The sequence below is a fragment of the Pseudophryne corroboree genome, chromosome 3, assembly GCF_028390025.1.
Source record: "Pseudophryne corroboree isolate aPseCor3 chromosome 3, aPseCor3.hap2, whole genome shotgun sequence".
In the NCBI taxonomy this organism is placed as follows: Eukaryota; Metazoa; Chordata; class Amphibia; order Anura; family Myobatrachidae; genus Pseudophryne; species Pseudophryne corroboree.
The window spans coordinates 396,307,335-396,332,519 of record NC_086446.1 but is presented as its reverse complement, the minus strand read 5'-3'; the positions used below and the strand labels follow the sequence as shown (position 1 = coordinate 396,332,519).

The window sequence follows — 25,185 nt, the reverse complement described above, 5'->3', positions numbered from 1 at the left end:
ACTAAGAGAGAATTCTAATGCGCAATCTAGGAGCAGCAGTCTATGGTCGTATCACTTGGTGTATCAACACACACCAGAAAATGGAAAAAAAAATTTTTTTTTTAATTGTGTAATTTTTATTGGAAATTTCAAAAGTTACACCCAGACATTAAAGAGGCATATGAATTGTAAGGCAAACATGAGGAATAATACAGGAGGGCATAAACAGTGTATAAATGACAAAATAAAGATTAGCCACCAAGCCATCGGACATGAGAAATGGAACAATAGCAGGATATAGTAAAAACAATGACATACAGAATACCCCAAATCAAACACTGATAAATTAATCGCCACCCGAAGGCGCCATTCGGGTGTACACATGAGAGAACCAGATTTATAATGGGGCACAGGTGACATACCATAAATGAAAATATAAATAACTCACATCCATCAGAATATCAAAACAAAAAGCCTCACATTCCCCCACACCTCATATACCCTAACCTACAAACAAAACAAATACACAAAATAAAATAAAGACACCCAAAGCAAACCTCCCAAGAACCCCCCACCCTGTATAACCTAACCCCAACCTAGGCATACCTGGATCCCCATAAGAACCCCATCCCTAACTACACTACACCTAAATGCCTAACATCCCCCCACCCCCCAACCCCATAACACAGGATAAGTATACCGTATATTTGACAGGGGCAGCTAAAATAAATGGTCATAAACTAAGTGGAGCAGGTTACACCCGCAGAATAGTAAAGTAGTATGCAAATACGGAGTTAGCTGAGCTTAAAGAAAGAATATAAATATAAATGGCTGTGGAACTAAAACAAGCGACCACAGACTAAGTATGTCAAGCTTCTCTGACAAAATGGTAAAAAGTGCACACGTTCTTAGATACAAGGACCTGGAAAACAGACATAATACTGATGTAACACTATATTAAGGGCCATACACCAGTTAGAACAGGATTCTCTCGGAAAGTAAGTGTTACACGCAAATATTTAGCTAGAATGAGCACGAGGATAGCAGAACAACAAAACTGTAGCTACAGGATAAGCACACAATATACTGTAAATTAAAGGGGCAATTAAATAAAAGACCATAAACTAAATAGAGCAGGTTATACCCATAGAATAGTAAAGTATAATGCAAATACCAAGATAACTTAGTCTAAAGAACAGACATAATATAAAGAGAAGTGGCTGCGGCATTAAAATAAATGACCACAACCTATATATGGGAAGTTGCTCCTGCAAAATAGTGAAAATGCACATACAGTAGGTTTAGATACACTGAGCCAGAAAACAGACAAATAATTATATAAGTGACAATAACACTAAATAAATGGCCTTAAACATTAGAGCAGAATTCTCCTGGAAAATAATTAGTTGTATGCAAATATCTAGACTGAGCGCAAAAATAGCAGTATAACACAACTGGAACTATGAAAGGATGTGCAAACAATATGAAATTACGCAGTAGCTAACGAGAATCAGTATACAGAACAGAGCACAGTAAGGGTCTCAGCAGCCAGTGATAATTGTTCCCAGTCCCAAGGTGAGCAAAATCAGTCCGGAGGATGAGTCCACCCTGGAACAAAGTAATCCAGCCAAATGACAGTCCCTCGAGAGTGGGCAGAAGGATAAACTGTGCCATCAGCCGTCACACACATCTGTGTCAAAATAAACGTATAGGGACAAGTGGCAGCTGAAGAAAACCGGATTAGGGACAAAAACCTCCATCCGCGGGTTACACCGAACCACTGTTCCAAATAAATATTAGAGTGGAAAGCCATTCCCTCTCGCGGACTGCCAGCAAACTGGAGGATGTTACATCGCCATTCTCCCTCTTCATCGGATAAGTGACTCTGTGTGACTGCAGATTGAATCTTCACGCGGGACCATGGAATCACCACTAAAGAAACAGAGACCGCTGGAGGATCCACACGCGCCATCACCAGCCGTAGTGCACGGTGAATATGCGTAAGGTCATCCCTCAGCTCCTCCAGTCTATTAGTAATTCGTTGCTCGGAAGAACCCACAGCGGTAAGCACCTGCTGTAGTTTAATAGTAAGTGGTGCAGATAAAGTCTCACTAAGGGGCCCTGAGAGCTGCTGCACTGAATCAGGATAAAAGCACATAGAAGCAAAGCCATCCTGCTCACCAGCTACAGAGTTGTGGTAGATTTTACACATTATGACAAAGCTGGAGACAGGGCACAGAAATCCACAGGATGCTGCCAGCAAAACCTCTGCAGAGCACACTGGCCCTAGCAGCTGAGTGAGGGCAGAGCTGCAGCAGGAGCAACAGCCACACTGAGAGCAGAGTCTGCCTCAGGATTCAGTCACAGGCTTCACCAGCCAGTAAGTTAGGACTCTTGGCACCGAGGATCCCAAAATTCACACTGCAGGAGCAGAGGGGAGTACTGCACTCCTGCAGAAATTTTCAGCCACAGCACACCAGAGAAACAGGAGATAGATCAGGATATTAGCAGGAGCTCTGGCAGGAAGCTGCCTACACCATGCTGTGTCAAGCCACGCCCCCTAGAAAATGGAAAATTTTATAATCAAAATTGGAAACCACCTTAAACAGCACTCACTTCAGATATTTCACAAAACATAAATGTAACCATACATAGGAGTCAGTGCTCATATACTGGGACACAGTCCTTAGATGTTCCTCAATGTTCTGGCTGACAGGATATGATTGATTTCTTCAGTCCCACGTGACTTGATTTCTCGAATTCAAGGAAAAAACAGACCGAGGGGAACGAAAATTGTAGTGAGATCTAAAGATGAAAATTTCTTTCCTCCGCCTCCGTGGTAAATCAAACATGGTAGGTCCGTCACCCGATTCTCCTTATGCAGGAGATTAAAGTATTCTGATAGTTCTTTGAACTTTCTTCAGAAGGGTGTCTCTCTCCTTTAGCGGTCCACCACAGTGAAGGATAAGCAGGTAGGTACCAGACCGTACCTTACTTACTACAAATAAAACTGTATAAATCCTATAAAGGTATCTTTTCACCGAATATTTGGGGAGATGAGATGGTATCAGGCGTACCCGACTTACTGTTTTTCAGGAGTAGTCTTCCACATAAAGGTATCTTTATATCCACTCTCTTCCTTTCTGTGCTCAATTTCTCCCCCTCTATCACCTGATGGTTATCCAATCTCGATCAATGAGGATAACAAAACTGAGAGAGGGGAACAGGAATTATAGTAAGGTCTGAAGACAGATTTTCCTTCCCCCTTTCTTTCTCCAACCCCTTAATAAGTCAAAGAAGGGGTGGGTCCGTCACCTTATTTCTCTGACGTCCTAGTGGATGCTGGGAACTCCGTAAGGACCATGGGGAATAGACGGGCTCCGCAGGAGACTGGGCACTCTAAAAGAAAGATTAGGTACTATCTGGTGTGCACTGGCTTCTCCCTCTATGCCCCTCCTCCAGACCTCAGTTAGAATCTGTGCCCGGCCAGAGCTGGGTGCTCCTAGTGGGCTCTCCTGAGCTTGCTAGAAAAGAAAGTATTTGTTATGTTTTTTTATTTTCAGTGAGCTTCTGCTGGCAACAGATTCACTGCTACGTGGGACTGAGGGGAGAGAAGCAAACCTTACTGCTTGCAGCTAGCTTGTGCTTCTTAGGCTACTGGACACCATTAGCTCCAGAGGATTCGAACACAGGGCCTGACCTCGATCGTCCGTTCCCGGAGCCGCGCCGCCGTCCCCCTTGCAGAGCCAGAAGACATAAGATGAACGACGAAATCGGCGGCAGAAGACAACTGTCTTCATTAAGGTAGCGCACAGCCCCGCATCTGTGTGCCATTGCTCCCAGCACACTTACACACTCCGGTCACTGTAGGGTGCAGGGCGCTGGGGGGGCGCCCTGGGCAGCAATTATAATACCTTTTCGCACTAAAAATACACATATACAGTCTGGCACTGTATATGTGTAAAAACCCCCGCCATTAAGTTACACAAAACGCGGGACAGAAGCCCGCCACTGAGGGGGCGGGGCCTTCTTCCTCAGCACACCAGCGCCATTTCCCCTTCACAGCTCCGCTGGAAACAGCTCCCCAGGCTCTCCCCTGCAGTATCCAGGTACAAGAAGGGTAAAAAAGAGACGGGGGGCACATAAATTTAGGCGCAAATAAGATAAATAAGCAGCTATTGGGTAAATCACTTATTATAAGTGAAAATCCTTGTGTTATATAGCGCTGTGGTGTGTGCTGGCAAACTCTCTGTCTCCCCAAAGGCCTTTGTGGGGTCCTGTCCTCAGTCTGAACATTCCCTGTGTGTGTGCTGTGTGTCGGTACGGCTGTGTCGACATGTTTGATGAGGAGGGTTACGTGGAGGCGGAGCAAGGGCAGATAAGTGGTGTCGCCCCCGTCGGGGCCGACACCTGATTGGATGGATATGTGGAAGGTCTTAACCGACAGTGTCAACTCCTTACATAAAAGGTTCGATGACGCAGCAGCCTTGGGACAGCCGGGGTCTCAGCCCGCGCCTGCCCAGGCGACTCAGAAGCCGTCAGGGGCTCATAAACGCCCTCTGGCTCAGATGGTGGACACAGATGTCGACACGGAGTCTGACTCCAGTGTAGACGATGATGAGACAAATGTACAGTCTAAAAAGGCCATCCGATGCATGATTACTGCAATGAAAGATGTACTACACATTTCTGATGTTAACCCGGTTACTACCAAGAGAGTTAATAGGTTTGGGGAGAAAAAGCAGCCAGTGACTTTTCCCCCATCTGATGAATTAAATGAATTGTGTGAAGAAGCCCCTGATAAGAAACTAGTGATTTCTAAGAGGTTACTGATGGCGTACCCTTTCCCGCCAACGGACAGGTTACGTTGGGAAACATCCCCTAGGGTGGACAAGGCACTGACACGCTTATCTAAAAGTGTGGCCCTGCCGTCTCAGGATACGGCCACCCTAAAGGAGCATGCGGATAGAAAGCAGGAAGCTATCCTGAAGTCTGTGTATACACACTCTGGTACTCTATTGAGACCTGCTATTGCTTCAGCCTGGATGTGTAGTGCTGCAGCAGCATGGATTGATACTCTGTCAGACAATATTGATTCCCTCGACAGGGATAATATTTTGCTAACCCTAGAACATATAAAAGACGTCTTATATATGCGGGATGCCCAGAGGGACATTTGCCTGCTGGCATCTAGAATTAATGCAATGTCCATTTCTGCCAGGAGAGTATTATGGACTCGGCAGTGGGCGGGTGATGCTGATTCTAAAAAACACATGGAGGTTTTGCCTTATAAGGGTGAGGAATTGTTTGGGGACTGTCTCTCGGACCTAGTATCCACAGCAACAGCTGGAAAGTTGACTTTTTTTACCTCAGGTTTCCTCACAGCCTAAGAAAGCACTGTATTATCAAATGCAGTCCTTTCGGCCTCAGAAAGGCAAGCGGGTCAGAGGCGCATCCTTTCTGGCCAGAGGCAGGGGTAGAGGAAAGAAGCTGCACCAGGCAGCCAGTTCCCAGGAACAAAAATCCTCCCCTGCTTCCACTAAGTCCACCGCATGACGTTGGGGTTCCACAGGCGGAGCCAGGTGCGGTGGGGGCACGTCTCCGAAACTTCAGCAACCAGTGGGTTCGCTCACAGGTGGATCTCTGGACTGTACACATTGTATCTCAGGGATACAAGCTGGAGTTCGAGGCGACTCCCCCCAGCCGTTACATCAAATCAGCCTTGCCAGCTTCCCCCAGGGAAAGGGAGGTAGTACTGGCGGCAATTCACAAGCTGTACCTCCAGCAGGTGATAATCAAGGTCCCCCTCCTTCAACAGGGAAGGGGTTACTATTCCACAATGTTTGTGGTACCGAAACCGGACTGTTTGGTGAGACCCATTCTGAATTTAAAATCCTTGAACACTTGTATAAAGAAATTCAAGTTCAAAATGGAATCGCTCAGAGCTGTTATTGCAAGCCTGGAAGAGGGGGATTTTATGGTGTCGCTGGACATCAAGGATGCTTACTTGCATGTCCCCATTTACCCACCTCACCAGGAATACCTCAGGTTTGTGGTACAGGACTGTCATTAGCAATTCCAGATGTTGCCGTTTGGTCTCTCCACGGCACCGAGAATATTTACTAAGGTAATGGCCGAAATGATGATACTCCTTCGGAAGAAGGGAGTTATAATTATCCCGTACTTGGACAATCTCCTCATAAAGGCGAGGTCCAGAGAGCAGTTGTTGGTCAGCGTAGCACTCTCTCAGGAAGTGTTGCAACAGCACGGCTGGATTCTGAATATCCCAAAGTCGCAGCTGATTCCTACGACGCGTCTGCTTTTCCTGGGTATGATTCTGGACACAGAACTGAAGAAGGTGTTTCTCCCGGTGGAGAAGGCCCAGTAATTGTCATCTCTGGTCATGGACCTCCTGAAACCAAAACAGGTGTCGGTGCATCGCTGCACGCGAGTCCCGGGAAAGATGGTGGCTTCATACGAAGCAATTCCCTTCGGCAGGTTCCATGCAAGGATCTTTCAGTGGAATCTGTTGGACAAGTGGTCCGGATCGCATCTTCAGATGCAACGGCTGATCACCCTGTCCCCGAGGGCCTGGGTGTCTCTGCTGTGGTGGCTGCAGAATGCTCATCTTCTCGAGGGCCGCAGGTTCGGCATACAGGACTGGATCCTGGTGACCACCGATGCAAGCCTCCGAGGATGGGGGGCAGTCACTCAGGGAAGAAACTTCCAAGGGCAGTGGTCAAGTCTGGAGATTTCACTACACATAAATATACTGGAACTAAGGGCCAGTTACAATGCCCTGAGTCAAGCAGAGCCCCTGCTTCAAAACCAACCAGTGCTGATTCAGTCAGACAACATCACGGCGGTCGCCCATGTAAACCGCTAGGGTGGCACAAGAAGCAGGATGGCAATGGCGGAAGCCACAAGGATTCTTCAATGGGCGGAGAATCACGTGCTAGCACTGTCAGCAGTGTTCATTCCGGGAGTGGACAACTGGGAAGCAGACTTCCTCAGCAGACACGACCTCCACCCGGGAGAGTGGGGACTTCATCAAGAAATCTTCACACAGATTACAAATCGTTGGGAAATGCCACAGGTGGACATGATGGCGTCCCGCCTCAACAAAAAGCTAAAAAGATATTGCGCCAGGTCAAGGGACACTCAGGCGATAGCTGTGGACGCACTTGTGACACCGTGGGTGTACCAGTCGGTTTATGTGTTTCCTCCTCTTCCTCTCATACCCAAGGTACTGAGGATAGTAAGAAAGAGAGGAGTAAGAACTATACTCATCGTTCCGGATTGGCCAAGAAGAACTTGGTACCCAGAACTGCAAGAAATGATCTCAGAGGACCCATGGCCTCTGCCTCTCAGACAGGACCTGTTGCAGCAGGGGCCCTGTCTGTTCCAAGACTTACCGCGGCTGCGTTTGACGGCATGGCGGTTGAACGCCGGATCCTAACGGAAAAGGGCATTCCAGATGAAGTGATTCCTACGCTGATAAAAGCTAGGAAGGATGTGACAACAAAGCATTATCACCGTATATGGCGAAAATATGTTGCTTGGTGTGAGACCAGGAAGGCCCCAACAGAGGAATTCCAGCTGGGTCGATTTCTGCACTTCCTATCTATTTTCTTTCAAAAAGAACTGACTTCAGTGCCTGAGGTTCAGACGTTTGTTAAGGGAGTGCTGCATTTTCAGCCCCCTTTTGTGCCTCCAGTGGCACCTTGGGATCTTAACGTTGTGTTGGATTTCCTGAAATCCCACTGGTTTGAGCCACTTAAGACCGTGGAGCTAAAGTATCTCACGTGGAAGGTGATCATGCTGTTGGCTTTAGCTTCAGCAAAGCGTGTGTCAGAATTGGCGGCTTTGTCATGTAAAAGCCCATATCTGATCTTCCATATGGACAGGGCAGAATTGAGGACTTGTCCCCAATTTCTCCCAAAGGTGGTATCAGCGTTTCATTTGAACCAACCTATTGTGGTGCCTGCGGCTACTCGGGACTTGGAGGACTCCAAGTTACTTGAGGTAGTCAGGGCTTTGAAGATCTATGTAGCCAGGACGGCTGGAGTCAGGAAAACTGACTCGCTATTTATCCTGCATGCACCCAACAAGCTGGGTGCTCCTGCTTCAAAGCAAACTATTGCTCGCTGGATCTGTAGCACGATTCAGCTGGCGCATTCTGCGGCTGGACTGCCGCATCCAAAATCAGTGAAAGCCCATTCCACAAGGAAGGTGGGCTCTTCTTGGGCGGCTGCCCGAGGGGTCTCGGCTTTACAGCTTTGCCGAGCTGCTACTTGGTCGGGTTCAAACACATTTGCTAAGTTCTACAAGTTTGATACCCTGGCTGAGGAGGACCTTGAGTTTGCTCATTCGGTGCTGCAGAGTCATCCGCACTCTCCCGCCCGTTTGGGAGCTTTGGTATAATCCCCATGGTCCTTACGGAGTTCCCAGCATCCACTAGGACGTCCGAGAAAATAAGAATTTACTCACCGGTAATTCTATTTCTCGTAGTCCGTAGTGGATGCTGGGCGCCCGTCCCAAGTGCGAACTCTCTGCAATACATGTATATAGTTATTGCTTAACTAAAGGGTTATTGTTATGAGCCATCTGTTGAATGAGGCTCAGTTGTTGTTCATACTGTTAACTGGGTATGGTTATCACAAGTTGTACGGTGTGATTGGTGTGGCTGGTATGAGTGTTACCCTGGATTCCAAATCCTTTCCTTGTTGTGTCAGCTCTTCCGGGCACAGTTTCCCTAACTGAGGTCTGGAGGAGGGGCATAGAGGGAGGAGCCAGTGCACACCAGATAGTACCTAATCTTTCTTTTAGAGTGCCCAGTCTCCTGCGGAGCCCGTCTATTCCCCATGGTCCTTACGGAGTTCCCAGCATCCACTACGGACTACGAGAAATAGAATTACCGGTGAGTAAATTCTTATTTTCTCAGGAGGGGGTATGTATCTCCTTTTAAAAGTCCACCACAGTGAGGGATGTGTAGGTATGGTATCAAACCGTGCCTTACTTACTATGAATAAAAACTGTATAAATCTTATAAAGTTATCTTTTCACCAAACAAAATTACGTATTTTCCTTATTTTCATCTGTGCTAATTTAAGCATCAGAGTACACTGTGTTTTAAATATTTTTATAAGGGACATTGTATTACGGTCTTTGTTAATAAAGAAATTAAAGGATTATTTGAGGATTGAGACGTTCCTTCCTTTTGTCTCTTTTGTCCAACACCCCCATTGTTTAAAATTGGAAGTATCATCAAGTGAAAAGGGGGAGGAGTAGAAGGAAGTGAACGGTTAGAAAAGATACCTTTATGTGGAAGACGACTCACAAGATATAGTAAGTTGGGTATGCTGTAATATATCAGATCATCTCCCTAAATTTTGGTGAAAAGATACCTTTTATAAGATTTATACAGTTTTATCCATTATTATTATTATTATTATTATCCTTTATATGGCGCCACAAGGGTTCCGCAGCGCCCAATTACAGAGTACATATGCACATAATCAAAACAGGAAAACAGTGACTTACAGTTGAAGACCATATAGGACAAGTACAGGGTAACTAAGCTGAACTACACCAGTAAATGACAGAGACAAGTTCCAGGTGGCCAAAAAACTGCGTGATTTGGGCAGTTGAGGATTATTAAAGTAAGAAAAGGATAAGAACATGAAGGAGGAGGGCCCTACTCATGAGAGCTTACATTCTAAGGGGAATTTCATAGTAAATAAGGTACTGTTTGATACCATACCTACACATCCCTCACTGTGGTGGACTTTTAAAAGGAGATACACACCCTCCTGAGAAATAAGGTGACGGACCCACCCCTTCTTTGACTTATTAAGGGGTTGGAGAAAGAAAGGTGGAAGGAAAATCTCTGTCTTCAGACCTTACTATAATTCCTGTTCCCCTCTCTCTGTTTTGTTATCCTCATTGATCGAGATTGGAATAACCATCAGGTGATAGAGGGGGAGAAATTGAGCACAGAAAGGAAGAGATTTGATATAAAGATACCTTTATGTGGAAGACTACTCCTGAAAAACAGTAAGTCGGGTACGCCTGATACCATCTCATCTCCCCAAAAAATTTGGTGAAAAGATAACTTTATAGGATTTATACAGTTTTATTTGTAGTAAATAAGGTACGGTCTGGTACCTACCTGCTTATCCTTCACTGTGGTGGACCCCTAAAGGAGAGATGCACGCTTCTGAAGAAAGTTCAAAGAACTATCAGAATACTTTAATGTCCTGCATAAGGAGAATCGGGTGACGGACCTACCCTGTTTGATTTACCACGGGGGCGGAGGAAAGGGGGAAAGAAATTTTCATCTTTAGATCTCACTACAATTTTGTTCCCCTCGGGCTGTTTTTCTTTTTCATCCACTAGGGGTCAATGGAGTACTCTTGGGATATGGACGGGGTTAGCAAGGACTGGGCACTGAATATTCAAATTTCAGTAACTCTCCTCCCCTCCATACTCCCAGAATACCAGTGTTTTTTCGGTGCTCACATGGACAGGAAGCACAAGTGTGGACCTCCAGAGGGGGACATACATTTTTTACTTTTAAACATTTTTGTTTTTCCTTTTTATACATTACAATCCCTTCCCAGCTTACACAAAAGCTCTGGGTACGGGATTATAGAAGTTGCTGCGTGCAGCTTTTGGCATTTCGGGCCTCACAAAGGAGCCCCCTCACAGCCACAAGCAGCTCAGCTAACAACAGCTGAGACTGCAGAAAGGACTGGACGGCGCTTGCTGGAAGAAGCCCCGTCAGAGCCCAAGTACATCAGCTACCTTCAGCTGAGAATTCAGAACGGAGCTTGCTGTAGAAGCCCCGTCAGAGCACAGGAACCCAGGTATTTATGACAGGGGCGGTCAGCTGCCGTCCCGCCGTGTGGGGGGACTGCTATGTGCGTCGCCCGAGCCGCTACTCCGTCCCCGCCACCGCTGTTATCAGCTCCCCACCGCCGCTCCCCTATTCCCGGCAATCAGACTGCGGACAGCGTTCAGTGCTGCCGCGGTCTGTCCCTGTAACGGCCGGAAGCTCCGTCGCTTAGGGGAAGGTAACTGCTCCCTCAGACCGCGGACAGCGTTCACTGCTGCCGCGGTCTGTCTCAATAACGGCCGGCAGCTCAGCACTGCCAGCGCTCCCTGCACACACTGAGGGTAGCGGGGGGGGGATGCCGGCGCATCTGATCACTCAGACCGCGGACAGTGCACACAGCTGCCGCGGTCTGTCCCTGTAAAACAGCCCTCTAGTAACTAGTGGGCTCATGCTGGGCAGTCAGGAGTTTCCCTGTCCCTATTACTTGTAGCGCAGCTGCAGGGGGGAGAGATTATGCCACAGCAGCAGCAATAAACAGCCTATGCCAAAGAAGGGCTGCATTGTGTTATATATGCATTCGTGTAGCACTTGTTATACCATAGACAATGTTATACCATAGGAAATGTATATAAAATACTGTATGTATGTATATATGGTCATGTAACAAAATATGCTATAAGCACATGGCTGGAGGCCATTTTAATCATATTTTCTGTTTCTTTTAAAGAACGTTCCTGTCCTACAACTCTGCTCCACCGGATGGCGCAGGGGTGTTGGTAGGAATTTTTGGATCAGGTTTCTTATGGTCTGGCCACGTGCACTGCACTTTGAACATATACACACAATTTTACTGAGGTGGAATTGGTTTGTCTTTGTCTATTTATTTGTCTGGTTACATAATAAGTCAGTCACCAGCAAAGACAGAAAAGTTGTTTCACTGCAATGTCTGTACCAGTGGGTTCCCGGTGAGTTCTACCACATGCACAGTATATTTTATACTCCCATTTCATCTCCTATTTTGCAAAGATAGTTTTCATTTGCCTTATAAATTCCCAGTTTCTGCTATGTTGCAATCCTGACGATTCTATGCCAGGCCTAACTGCGCAAGATGAATGTGAGATGGGTGAATAGACCAGCAGTCAGATAGTGTGGGTGCGTCAGACTCTGAAGTTTACAGGGACTGAAGAGGCTCTGACAATTTATAAGGTGGTCTTTACTAAGGCCACAGATCTCCAGCGTGGAATCTCTAAATAAGATGTTAATAGGATCCTGATACACAGGTTTCGAAACCTCGCCGATTTCGGTCTAGTTACCCGTTTCCAAAGTCAGTGACATCTCCATGGGGTCGCTGTATACAGCAGCAGGGGTGTTGCTTCGACCGTGTTTGGTTGGCATTTGGGTAACTACGGCGTTGCTTGTCTGGATAACAGGACTCAGGTCCGCCCTACAAAACGTCCACCTTATGCTTCTCGCTGATCAAATCTGCGAAGCTGCTGATTATCTATGTACAGCTTCTACGGACGTCTGCTTAGTCAGTTCTCGCCTTTCAGCGTCACTCGTTGTGGCACTACAAGCTCTCTGGCTGCGTCCTTAGCAGGCGGAGGCAAAGGTCGAGAGAAGAATAGAAGCATTACCTTATGCGAAGGTTGTTTGGTCCTGATTTTACAAAGGTATTTTTCACGGGATACTCTGGACCAGCGTTCGAATCCTTTAGACCTCAGCCCTTTCGAGGCAGTGGTAGACAAACAGCCACGCCTGGTAGGCGAGGTTGAGGAGGTGGTTTTCAACAAACCAACGCCAGTCGTCCGGACGCTACGGTCACCGGCAAGCCAGTGGCATGACGGGCTCTCAGCCCATCTCGGTGCTCCAGTTATGGGAGCACGCCTTCAGACCTTTCATTTGGCATGGTTGCAGATATTCACAGATGGGTGGATCCGCAATTTAGTGTTAAAAGCAGTGTACTGCCTGTGTAGGAAGAGGGCGGTTCGGTAAATTGCTATTCACTCTCTGCTGGAGTCAGCAGTTTGATTCCGGTCCCTGTACACCAACAAGGTCACGGTTATTATTCGAGTCTGTTGTGGTACCAAAGCCGAATGGCTTGGTCAGGCCAATATTGCATACTTACTACAGATTCAAGATGGAATCTCTGCGGACAGTACTTGCAGGTTTAGAGCCACAGGAATTCATGATTGCGCTGGATCTCGAGGATGCGTACTTACACATTCCGATTTGGCCACCTCTTCAGAGGTTCTTGCGTTTGCAATACGGCAGATCCATTATCAGTTTCAGGCTCTACCGTTTGCCCTCTCGTCAGCGCTTAGGGTATTCACCAAAGTGATGTATGTTTTGATGGCTCATCTCCTATTCCTGTAAGTGATAATAGTTCCGTACTTAGACGATTTGCTCATCAATATCCGTCTCAACCAAATGCGCTTTCAACATGCGTTGCTAAGGTACAATGTGCTGGTTCAGCACGGTTGGTTTGTCATGTTCAAGAACTCACATCGGATTCCGTCTCAACGACTTCATTTCCTAGGAATGATTCTCGATACGGTAGATCGAGGAATTTGTCTACCAGAACAGAAAGTACAGACTATTCGTCATCTGGTACGATTAGTGCTCAAGCCTCGGTATGTTTGTGCATTCGCCTGTTAAGCACAATAGTGGCGGCTTTCAAAGCGCTTCTGTTCGGAAGATTTCACTCACTTCCTTTTCAACTGCATGTGCTCGCACAGTGGTCGGCCTCGCATCTGCAGTTTTACTAGAGGGTGAGGTTGTCTCCACGGGCCAGAGTTTCTGTACTCTGGTGGCTCCAATTACACAATCTAACCGCAGGAACTCGGTTAGGCGTCTGGAATTGAATAGTGCTAATCACAGACGCGAGTCTCAGAGGTTGGGGAGCTGTAGTTCAAAATAGTCAGCTCCAGGGTCTCTGGGAGGATCACGACAGATTGCTGTCTATAAATGTCCTAGAACTCCGACCAATTTACAATGTGCTACGACAAGTAGTGCACTTGCTTCGGTCTCAGACGGTCCAAGTGCAGTCACACAACGCAACTGAGGTCGCGTACGTCAGTAAACAAAGGGGAAAGAGAAGCCGCATGGCAATGCGGGAAGTAGCTCGAATCCTCAATTGGGCCGAACATCACCAAGTGATATTGGCAGTAGTGTTCATTACGAGAATGGACAACTGGGAGGCGGATGATCTCAGCCATTGGGATTTTCATCCAGGAGAATGGGCATTAAATCCAGAAGGGTTTCACATGTTGGTCCAGAGGTGGGGTTACCCTCAAGTGGACCTGGTGACATCTCGCCACAATCACCAAAAGCCAGTATGTGTCCAGAACGCGAGATCCAAAGGCAGTGGATGCTCTCACGATTGCGTGGCCGTACAGCCTCGGGTATCTGTTTCCACCGTTTCCGCTGCCCTCTCTGTTGCTTACTCGCAGACCATCCTTGGCCGCTTCCGTTACGTCCGGACCTGTTACGACAGGGTCCATTTCTTTACCCCGATTTAGCGCGGATGCATTTGAAGGGGTGGCTGTTGAGACCGCCCTCTTAAGAAGAGAGGGCATTCCACTATCGGTTATAACAACCATGTTACGTGCTAGAAATCCAGTTACGACAGCTCATTATTACAGGATTTGGCGTGCCTATATAGGTTGGTGTGAAGCTCGGAAGTTTCCGACATAATCTTTCAAGTTATCCCGTCTTTTGTTATTTCTACAAACGGGGTTAGATGGAGGACTGCGTTTATCTACACTAAAGGTGCAGGTATCTGCTTTGTCAATTTACTTTCAAATAATATTGGCTCTATTGCCGTCTCACACACCTTTTCTGCAAGGTGTTCTCAGAGTACAGCCTCCATTCATTCCACCTACAGCGCCATGGGACTTGAATCTGGTTTTAGATTTTGTACAGCTTCATACTTTGAACCCTTAAATTAAGTGGATGTTAAGTTTCTCACTTGGAAAACGATTTTTTTCTCCTAGCCTTCGCTTCGGCAAGGCGTGTTTCAGATTTGGGTGCATTGGCATGCAAGCCACTGTTTGTAGTGTTTCATGATGACAGAGCGGAGCTTCGGACGAATCCCGCTTTCTGGTAAAAGGTAGTGTCATATGTTCACATCAATCAACCAATAGTAGTTCCTGTGTTAACAGGACAGTCTGGAACTTTGGATGTGGTACGCGCATTACGCGTTTATGTGTCCCGAACGTCTACAGTTTGTAAGACGGATACGTTGTTTGTTCTCTATGATGCTGCCAAAATGGGTTGGCCAGCTTCTAAGCAGACCTTATCCAGATAGATTATACTGACCATACGTCAGGCTTACCTTCATGCTAGGTTACAGCCGCCTACATCAGTAACAGCTCTTTCCACACGTTCTGTGGAAACTTCAGGGGCAGCTGGTCGTGGGGTTTCTACGACGCAGAATTGCCGTGTGGCTACATAGTCATCAGTGCACACGTTTGTGCGCTTTTACAAGTTAATGCGTTTGCGGCATCAGCATCTAGCTTTGGCCGCCTAGTGTTACAGGTGCCAAACAGCTCTCCCGCCCACGAGGGAAGCTTTGGTACGTCCCAAGAATACTCCAGTGGCCCCTAGTGGATGAAAAAGAAAATAGGATTTTGGTACTTACCAGGTAAATCCTTTTCTTTGAATCCATAGGGGGCACTGGACGCCCACCCAGAGCAGTTTTACCTGGTTGTGGTAAGTTCAGGGGATCTTATGGTAACACATTCTCACCGATTTATCGGTTATGGTGTCAACTGGTTAGTTGTCAGTTACGTTATGTGTCAACTTTATTGTTGTCCGTTATGTTATAATATTATAGGTAATTCTCCATTGTTCATCCTCTCTATCCTGTTCGCCTCAGGAAAAAATACTGGTATTCTGGGAGTATGGAGGGGAGGAGAGTTACTGAAATTTGAATATTCAGTGCCCAGTCCTTGCTAACACCGTCCATATCCCAAGAGTACTCCAGTGCCCCCTATGGATTCAAAGAAAAGGATTTACCTGGTAAGTACCAAAATCCTATTTTTCCTTGAATTCGAGAAATCAAGTCACGTGGGACTGAGAAGAAATCAATCATATCCTGTCAGCCAGAACATTGAGGAACATCTAAGGACTGTTTCCCAGTATATGAGCACTGACTCCTATGTATGGTTACATTTATATTTTGTGAAATATCTGAAGTGAGCGCTGTTTAAGGTTGTTTCCAGTAGTGGAGCATGCCCGACCATGCGATGGGACTCTTAATTTGGGTTCCCCGTCACTTTATGGAGAAAACGACACCAAAAACAGTCAAAAACCTCATATCGACCTTTTGACCTATCGACCTATTGTCCCTGCCGACCTAATGCATGTCAACCTTCCATGGTCGACCTAAGTTGTGTCTATCCAACGACCCATGCCCGGAGCCTGCAGCCACCGCAACCAGGGGCAGAGCTGTCCCTGCTGTGGAGATAGGGCATGGACACCTGCATCTGTCAAAATCGATAGCTGAAGGTATAGGCACTGCTATCCTTAAGATAGCAGGGCAAAGTAAAATGGTCAGTGGCACTGACCGTTCAGACACCTGCAGCTATCTATTTTGACAGCTGCAGGTGTCATTGCCCCATCACCACAGTATGAACAGCTCTGTCCCTGGCTGCGGTGGCTGCCGGGGTCTTTCACCCTTTTAGAAGATTTGGGTGGCATCGCTGTCCCGGGTGACGGTGATATCTTGCCTGGTTTACAAGATATTCGACTTCCTTACAGGAAGTTTGCCGAATACAGGTGGCCTCTTTTCATGGCAGATAAAGTGCTTTCCCCACAGAGGAGTGGCACATGCAGACACAAAGTGTGGGGCGGAGCCTGTAGCAGCTGCTGCATTGCTGCAGCAAGTTGTACAGCCTGGTTGCTGCGTAGGATGCTGGAGCAGCTTTTCTCCAGCTCTCACTCTGGACTGCAGGCTGGGATCAACTTTTGGATGCACTTTAGTCATCATTCTTCTCTGCAGCTGTTAGCCTCACTGGTAATTGATATCCCCCCCCCTGCCCCAAGCCTATGCTTATCTAGGGATTCTGTGGGTACTCAATGAGCTGTGTTTTCGTTGACCTGTTTGTGGGGATTTGTACCGCCTGCGTATGCTACTAATAGCGCGGGACTATGGGGGTAATTCAGACCTGATCGTAGCAGCAAATTTGTTAGCAGTTGGGCAAAACCATGTGCACTGCAGGGGAGGCAGATATAACATGTGCAGAGAGAGTTAGATTTGGATGGGTTACATTTTTGTGCAGGGTAAATACTGGCTGCTTTATTTATACACTGCAATTTAGATTTCATTTTGAACACACCCCACCCAAATATAACTCTCTCAGCACATGTTATATCTAACCCCACTGCAGTGCACATGGTTTTGCCCATCTGCTAATAAATTTACTGATACGATCAGGTCTGAATTAGGCCCCATGACAGACAAAGCAAAATGCATCAAGGCAAAAAGCGCTACCATGGTCCAATGTAATCTTAAATTACTGTATGGACAGGTGGACTTTGGGACGTTATGGTCAGGGGCCTGCTGTCGCATCTGCCCTGCTGCATGGGCATGGACTCTGGATCGGTTGGTCTCTAACTTGAAGCTCATAACGCTTTAGTGAGAGAATCAGTTTAGGGCTGCTGCGCCTGGTTCCTCCTGGCGGTGCAGCTCTTTAACCACTGTCTGATCCACCCTGGCTTTCTACCATGGAAAGTACAGCGTTTAAATAAGTTTCCTCTTGGAACGCTTTTTGGGGAGCTAACCATAACACCCCTCCCTTACCCACAGCCTAACACTAGCCCTCCCACCCCTGCAGCTTAAACATAAGACCTTCCTTAACGGCTTACCTCTCTAGAGTTCTGGCAGTCCTTCGTTCAGGATACTGGCGCCAGCATTTCGAACAATGTCTGACCGCATCCTGATCCATTCATGCAGAGGCGCAAAAGGGTCGTTACTTTTAACCTTCTTTGAATCTCATCGATGAGGCCTGGAAGGCGCCGGATAAGAAGTTCACTGTTCTTTTCAAGTTTACGCCTCAATGTCATTAAGTCCCGGGTGACGTCTTCCACTATGTTCCGTTTCTGCATGAGGGCCTTCTTTTGTTGGCTTTAACAACCTGGCTTTTGAGACCAAACTTTTAAAAGCTAAAGGTTTTTCTCTCTTAGTTGTCCGTACTATGGGCCTAATTCAGATCTGATCGCAGCAGCAAATTTGTTAGCTAATGGGCAAAACCATGTGCACTGCAGGGGAGGCAGATATAACATGTGCCCCCTATGTTGCAGGCCTGGAAACCAGTTTTGTGGCGCAATTGCCACAGGATATTGAAGATCTACATCTTGTGGTGTGAACAGTGGAGGGTTCATACCTCCAAGTTTAGCCTCTCTTTCGTTTATTGGCCTTCCTTCACTAAGGTTTCAATGCCCAATTATGGCTTTGTTCTTTGAAAGTACAGATTTCTTATTTCCAGCGGCATTGGTCCTTCTTCCAGAAGGTCAAACCTTTTAACAGGGTGTGTTGGGTGCTCAACTACCATTTTACAGCCATTGGCTCCGTGGGATCTTAACCTTGTTCTCTCTGGTCTCAAACAGGACCTTTTGAGCCTTTAGATTCAACAGAACTTTAATTCATTACTGGAAAGCTCTTCCTTATTGCCATTGTCTCAACTCTGTGTGTTTCTTTTCTTGTATTCCATGACGATAGGACTGTTCTCACATATGGCTGAAATTTGTATATGCTTTCCACTTACACTAGTAAATGATCTTTCCAGTTTTTTTCTCCATTGATGACTTCCCAGGACTGGGCAGAACTGGCTATGTTAGACGTCATCTGAGCCTTGTGGATCTACGTGGACCAAACTACCTCCATACACCGCACAGATTCTTTGCTTGTTCTCTGTGATGCACATGGTGGACGCCTACTAAGCAGATCATTGTCGTCCACTTGATCATCATGCGTGCCTATTTTAGTGCAGGTCGACCATCACTAGACCAGCTGTCTGTGTCATCCACTAGGGTGGTGGCGACTTCCTGGAAGGTGCAGAACAGATCTGCCATGTACCTACCTGGTCTTCTATCCACACGTTTACTCAATTTTACAGTTTTCATGTTTTTACTTCCGGCGACCACATTTCTCTGGTCAGGCAGTCTGAGCGTTCCCTACCCTGGGGGTGGCTGTTGAACATCCCATGGTCCAGTATCTCTCATCCTTGATGATAGAGAAAAGGGGATTTTTTTTGTTACTTGCCGTTGAATCCTTTTCTCTGAAGCTGGGGGACAGTGCATTCCGTCCCTCAAACTCGGCCGTACAGTGTTTTGTTCTTGGCCATAGTTTCACAGGGTTACTGCTACTTCTTACCAGACTCTTTTAAAGAAGTACTGGAATTATAGGGTTGCAGGGGGAGGAGCTTCATTTTAAAGCTACAGTTTCATTTAAGTGCCATCTCCAGCAGTCCCAACATCCCCATGGTTTAGTGCCCCAGCATGATTCAGAGAAAAGGGTTCAAAGGTAATTAAAAATCCCTTATTTATAGTTTCATACAATTAGTCTGACAATAATTATACTATTAGCTACATCACCATTTGTAAGGATCACTTTGTAAAAAAAAAAAAAATATATATATATATATATATATATATATATATATATATATATTTATTATTATTATTATTATTATTATTATTATAATAATATAATGGTTTTTTTTTTTTTCGTGTGCGGTTTTTTACCCTACGTGTTAACTTTTTGTTTTTTCTAGTTGATGGCCGACAAATTGCTGCTAACATGAGGGGTATTGGGATGATGCCGAATGATATTCCTGAGTGGAAGAAGCATGCTTTTGGGGGGAACAAGGCTTCCTATGGAAAGAAAACGCAGATGTCAATTCTTGAGCAGAGGGAGAGTCTCCCCATTTACAAGCTGAAAGAGCAGCTGGTGCAGGTAACAACTCAATTTAGTCCTTAATGACTTTTCTGAATATTCTCTAATACCTTGCCTTTAAAAAAAATGTTATAGTTGATTTGGATATACAAGTTAAAATAAAAAATAACCAGGCACCAGTAATATAGAGGCTCAGCCAGGAATTTAGTAATTAAGGGGAAAAAATTGCACTGTTTTGAGTTGCTCCCAATTCAATATCTCCACCATGCATCAAACTCTATATTTTGAGTGCTCACGAGTAGGGGATTGCTTCATTATCTGAGATGTAAAACTTGAATGCTGATTCCTTACTCAGTCCTGTGTGCTTTAGAATGGTCTCTATACCTTGAGGTTTTTCAGAAGGTTGTGGAGAGATGGGGTCAGTCAGATCTCCGCATGATAGCCTTGAAGGTTGACCAATTTTTCTCAAGGGCAGAGAACCCACAGGCACTTTAGTAGACGCTGTGTGCATTACATGCCAATTTCATCTGATTTTTCTCTTTCATATTGTCGTAAATTTTCGACCTCTGGGATATAGCCAGGAGTTGGGCACTTTAAGAAAGCTGCACAGCATTTCAAATACTTACACTTCTATTTCTGCTGCGGGGTACACTGGGCTCCACAAGTCTGGACAATGGGGGTGTAGAGTAGGATCTTGATCCGAGGCACCAACAGACTCAAAGCTTTGACTGTTCTTAGAATGCACAGCGCCGCCTCCTATATCACCCCGCCTCCCAGCACAGGAGCTCAGTTTGTAAGTTGGTGCTGCAGTAAGCAGGCACTTAACAGAGGGGCTGCTCCAAGCAGCCCTGAGAAAAGCTTTTTATGAAGTAAAAAGTGAAGACTTCAAGGGCAGCAGCGGTTGTAAATGTCTTCTGACATTCACTGCTGCAGCTCCAGCTCTCCCCAGCGGCGCTGTACACTCCCGAGCCCTGGTTGCCGGGTACCTACAGCGGAGGCTCCGGTTTTCTTCATGTTAGACACACACGGCCGGGGCTCTCCAGGATCGCGTGGCCTCTCTTCGGGAGGTGGTAAGTGGTTCCCGCTCTCGGGACCCGGTCTTTATCTCGATCCGGCGCGGTCAGTGGGAGGCGGACTGCACGCGCTTGCGGTGGACACTGTGGCAGTACAGGCGATCCCACCAGGTCGCATGGGCGCAGGTCGGGTTTTCTCTCTAAACCACTAATTATGTCGCCCACAGTACCCGGTGGTTTTGCCAGCAGAGGGGATAAGGCTTAGACCTGAAGCCCCTCACCCAGCACCAGGGCGCCATTTCTAGCAAGTGTTCCCGCCCTGGAGCTGCATATCTGTCTTTTCCTCACTCCCAGTCAGCGTCTGCGGCGCCATTATCCCTCAGCTCACTGTTCCTGGGACTGCTTGGGCAAATCCTCCTATGTAAGGCTGCCTGGTTGTCAGTGCTGTGCCTTTACATGACACTTAAGTATTCTACCTGCCTTTTTAGACAGTGATAGTTAAGAAAGAGTGCATTTAGTCAGGGTTTTATAGTACAATTACCCTGTGATATACATCCACTTCTTACTGTGTACTGTTATATCTACTGTTATATAGCTGTGTAAGCTAGTCCAGTGCAGTATTATAGTCTGTAATAACCTCTGCATTGTACAATCTGTGACCTTCTGTGTGTGCATTTGATAGCTGAGTGTTGTCCATCTCGTGTCTTTCACTCAACTTGCTATCCCTATATTCTATAACCTGAGGGGGCTTGGTGCGTCAGGTGTTATCTAATATAGGAATTTCACAAAGATATACTGTATTACGTATTTTTCTCTGTGATTTGGTCACCATATCTCTCCTTTATCTCTGCTAGTGCTGACTACACTGCGCTGGGGTTTGGGTTTGGGATATTGTGCTGCTGATAATTGTACTGTGTTACCTCATACTGCAAGTTATATCATGTCTGCTTCTGAGGGTAACGGTTCTGGGGCGGAACACACTGCTGGTGTTGCTGAAGCCACAGGCACATATGAGGAGAATATAGCGGCTGTGGGCTCTGGTTCTGGGGGCTCCTTGCCCCCCAGTGGGACTGTGGCAACGGAGGCACATACTGACCCACCGTCGTCCGCTTTTTCCACGCTTCTGCATACGCTAGTTCATAAACTAACACCCCCTATGAGACCCCCAATGCCGGTACAACCGTATGTGGGCCCAGCAGCTAACCCGTCGTGGGCGGACGATTTATCTGCTCAATTAAAGAAGTTGAACCAGTCCTTGACTACTAAAAAGTCTGACCAATGCTCGCCTAAGTCCAAGAGGTCCTCTAAGCGAGCGCTCGTCTCCTCACAATCCACTGCTCTCACTGACACCTCGTCTGATGAGGACGGCACTTACACTGACCCCACAGGTTCTGACTCCGATACGGCTGATGGGGAGGGTAGTTCACATGTGGATGTTCCTGATCTTTTGGAGGCTATTCAATTAATTCTGCAGATTACGGATGATCCCGAGCCATCCGTGCCTCCTAAGAAACCAGATAGGTTTAAGCGTCAGAAGGTGGTTAAACAGATTTTACCTCACTCTGATCACCTAGTGGATATACGTCCGTAACCCTGGGAAAACCCGGGTACGAAGTTTGTGCATCAAAAGAAGATGCTGGGTCGCTATCCCCTCGCGCCAGAGCTGTCTAAGAATTGGGAAACACCTCCAGTGGACTCACATGTGGCTAGGATGGTGGTTTCCTCAGCTCTACCTGTCACTACCGTCACGTCTCTGAAAGAGCCTACGGATAAACGTGTGGAGGGTTGTCTAAAAGCGATTTACACCCTCTCGGGTGCTGCACAAAGGCCCACTATTGCAGCTTCATGGGCTGCTGAGGCTATTGAAGCATGGTCCTTGGAGTTAGAAGCTGAAATCTCCTCTGACCATGCTAGACAATGCTTGTCATATATTGTTACAGCTTCTCGATATATTAAAGAGGCGGCTTCTGATGCCGGTATCATGGCAGCCAAGGCCTCTACTACGTCAGTCCTGGCTCGCCGGATATTGTGGCTGAGATCCTGGTCTGTGGATCTGGACTCTAGAAAAACCCTGGAGGTACTCCCTTTCAAGGGAGATATTCTGTTTTGGGGAGGACTTAAATAAGATAGTGGCTGACTTGGCTACTGCCAAAACTGCCTGTCTACCTAATACCGCTCCTTCTGTGTCGAAGGCTAAAGCTACGTCCTTTCGCCCCTTTCGTCCTTCAGGTAAAGCAAAAGTTTAGGCATACCATAAGCAGGCCCGCACTTCCAAACCTGGTAAGCCGAATCCCAAAAGAGCTTGGGCTGCCCGTCAGCCAGCTGCCAAGACCGATAAGCCTGCCGCATGACTGGCGGGCCTACCCCCAGGGGGATCCCAGGGTGGGGGGGCGGCTTCTAGGGTATACCCAGGAATGGTTGAAGACCACTTCAGATGCCTGGGTATGGGAAGTCGTCACTCGAGCTTACGCCATTGCCTTCAAAAACCGACCCCCTCATCGATTTTGCCAGACAGACGTCCCTTTGGACCGGACAAAGGCAAAAACTCTACACTCGGTGGTACAGACCCTCCTGGATACAGGAGTCGTAGACAGGTGCCTCTTGCTCAGAGGGGCCGGGGGTACTATTCTCCGCTGTTTCTAGTCCCGAAACCGAATGGGTCCTCCCAGCCCATTCTCAACCTCAAGGCATTGAACAGGTTTGTGAAGATTTCCAAGTTCCGTATGGAAACCCTTCGCTCTATAGTTCTGGCTTTGGAACCTGAGGACTACATGGTCTCCTTGGACATACAGGATGCTTACCTGTATATTCCTATAGCAGTGTCGCATCAACAATACCTGAGGTTTGCTATTGGCAACATCCATTACCGGTTTCGGGCGTTACCTTTTGGGTTAACAACGGCTCCGCGAGTCTTCACCAAAGTTATGGCGGTGATGACGGTGGTACTCCGCCGTCAAGGGGTCAGGATACTGCCGTAACTGTACGACTTGTTGATCCTGGCAAATTCCCCAGATCTTCTCCTGTGTCATCTGGATATGACGGTCCGGTTTCTACAAGCCCTTGGGTGGCTCATCAACTGGAAGAAATCCTCCCTGGTCCCTGCTCAGAGCATGGTGCACCTGGGAGCGCTGTTGGACACTCACAACCAGAGGTTGTTCTGGTCTCAGGAGAAAGTACTGATGCTTCAGGACAGGATTTGTTGCTTCCTTTCTCGTCCGCAAGTGTTGAAACATTCGGCTATGCAGGTGCTGGGCCTCATGGTATAAGCATTTGACATGGTGGAGTAGGCTCAATTCCATTCTCGCCCCCTACAGAAGCTGATTCTAGCCAAGTGGGACGGCCTGCCTCACCGGATCAGGTCTCAAATGATCTCATTGACTCCGGAGGTCCGTCTGTCGCTGCTCTGGTGGCTCCTGTACCAACAATTGTGCAGGGGCCGTCCCTTCTGGATATCCGACTGGGTCCTGTTGACAACAGATGCCAGTCTAAGAGGCTGGGGCGCGGTGCTGGAGCAGCACTCCTTGCAGAGTCGGTGGACCAAGGAGGAATCTCTCCTCTCGATCAACATTCTGGAGTTGCGGCGGTCTTCAATGCGTTGAACCTGGCCCAGCATTTAATTCAGAACCGTCCTGTTCAAGTACAGTCGGACAACGCCACCACAGTGGCTTAAATAAATCATCAAGGCGGAACTTGAAGCCGTTTGGCAATGAAGGAAGCCTCATGGATTCTACAGTGGGCAGAACGCCATCTACCGGCAATATTCATTCCGGGAGTCCTGAATTGGGAAGCGGACTTTCTCAGTCGTTAGGACATGCATGCCGGCGAGTGGGGGCTCCATCCAGAAGTGTTTCAACCCCTCGTGGAAAGGTGGGGTCTTCCAGATGTGGATCTGATGGCGTCCCGACACAATCACAAGGATCCAGTCTTCGGAGCAAGGACAAGCAGCATTCGTGGATGTGCTGGCGGTGCCGTGGAGGTTTCGGCTGCCGTACGTGTCCCCTCCGGTGTCACTCCTGCCCAGGGTAATTCGGTAGTTCAAGCAAGAAAATGGAAATCTGCTTCTCATAGCTCTGGCGTGGCCCAGACCGCACTGGCTCTCAGACCTGCAAGGCCTATCGTCAGAGCGTCCACTTCTACTTCCACAACGCCCAGACCTCCTCGTTCAGGGCCCTTGTGTCTACCAGGATCTAGCCTGGCTATCTTTGATGGCGTGGCTCTTGAAGCTTCCGTTTTGAGGGCTTAGGGTTTTTCTGAAGAGGTCATTAAAACTATGTTGCGGGCCCGGAAACCGGCTTCTGCTCGGATTTACCATAGGGTCTGGCATTCATACTTTGTTTGGTGCGCATCTAACAATTATGACGCTTCCAAGTTTAGTACAGGCAAACTTTTGGCTTTTCTGCAGCAGAACCTAGATTTAGGCCTGCGTCTGGCCTCCCTCAAGGTTCATATTTCTGACTTGT

The 25,185-nt window shown here is 47.3% G+C and overlaps 1 protein-coding gene across 2 annotated transcripts in view; it reads left to right on the top strand.

The window, feature by feature from the left end:
• DHX8 (DEAH-box helicase 8) overlaps positions 1 to 25,185 on the top strand; it is a 121,947-nt gene that overhangs the window by 60,908 nt on the left and 35,854 nt on the right. For both annotated transcript variants that reach the window (XM_063960103.1, XM_063960102.1), the window contains exon 13: positions 19,591 to 19,772. In XM_063960103.1, coding sequence (XP_063816173.1) covers positions 19,591 to 19,772 — 182 coding nt within the window. The remainder of the gene's footprint in view (positions 1 to 19,590; positions 19,773 to 25,185) is intronic.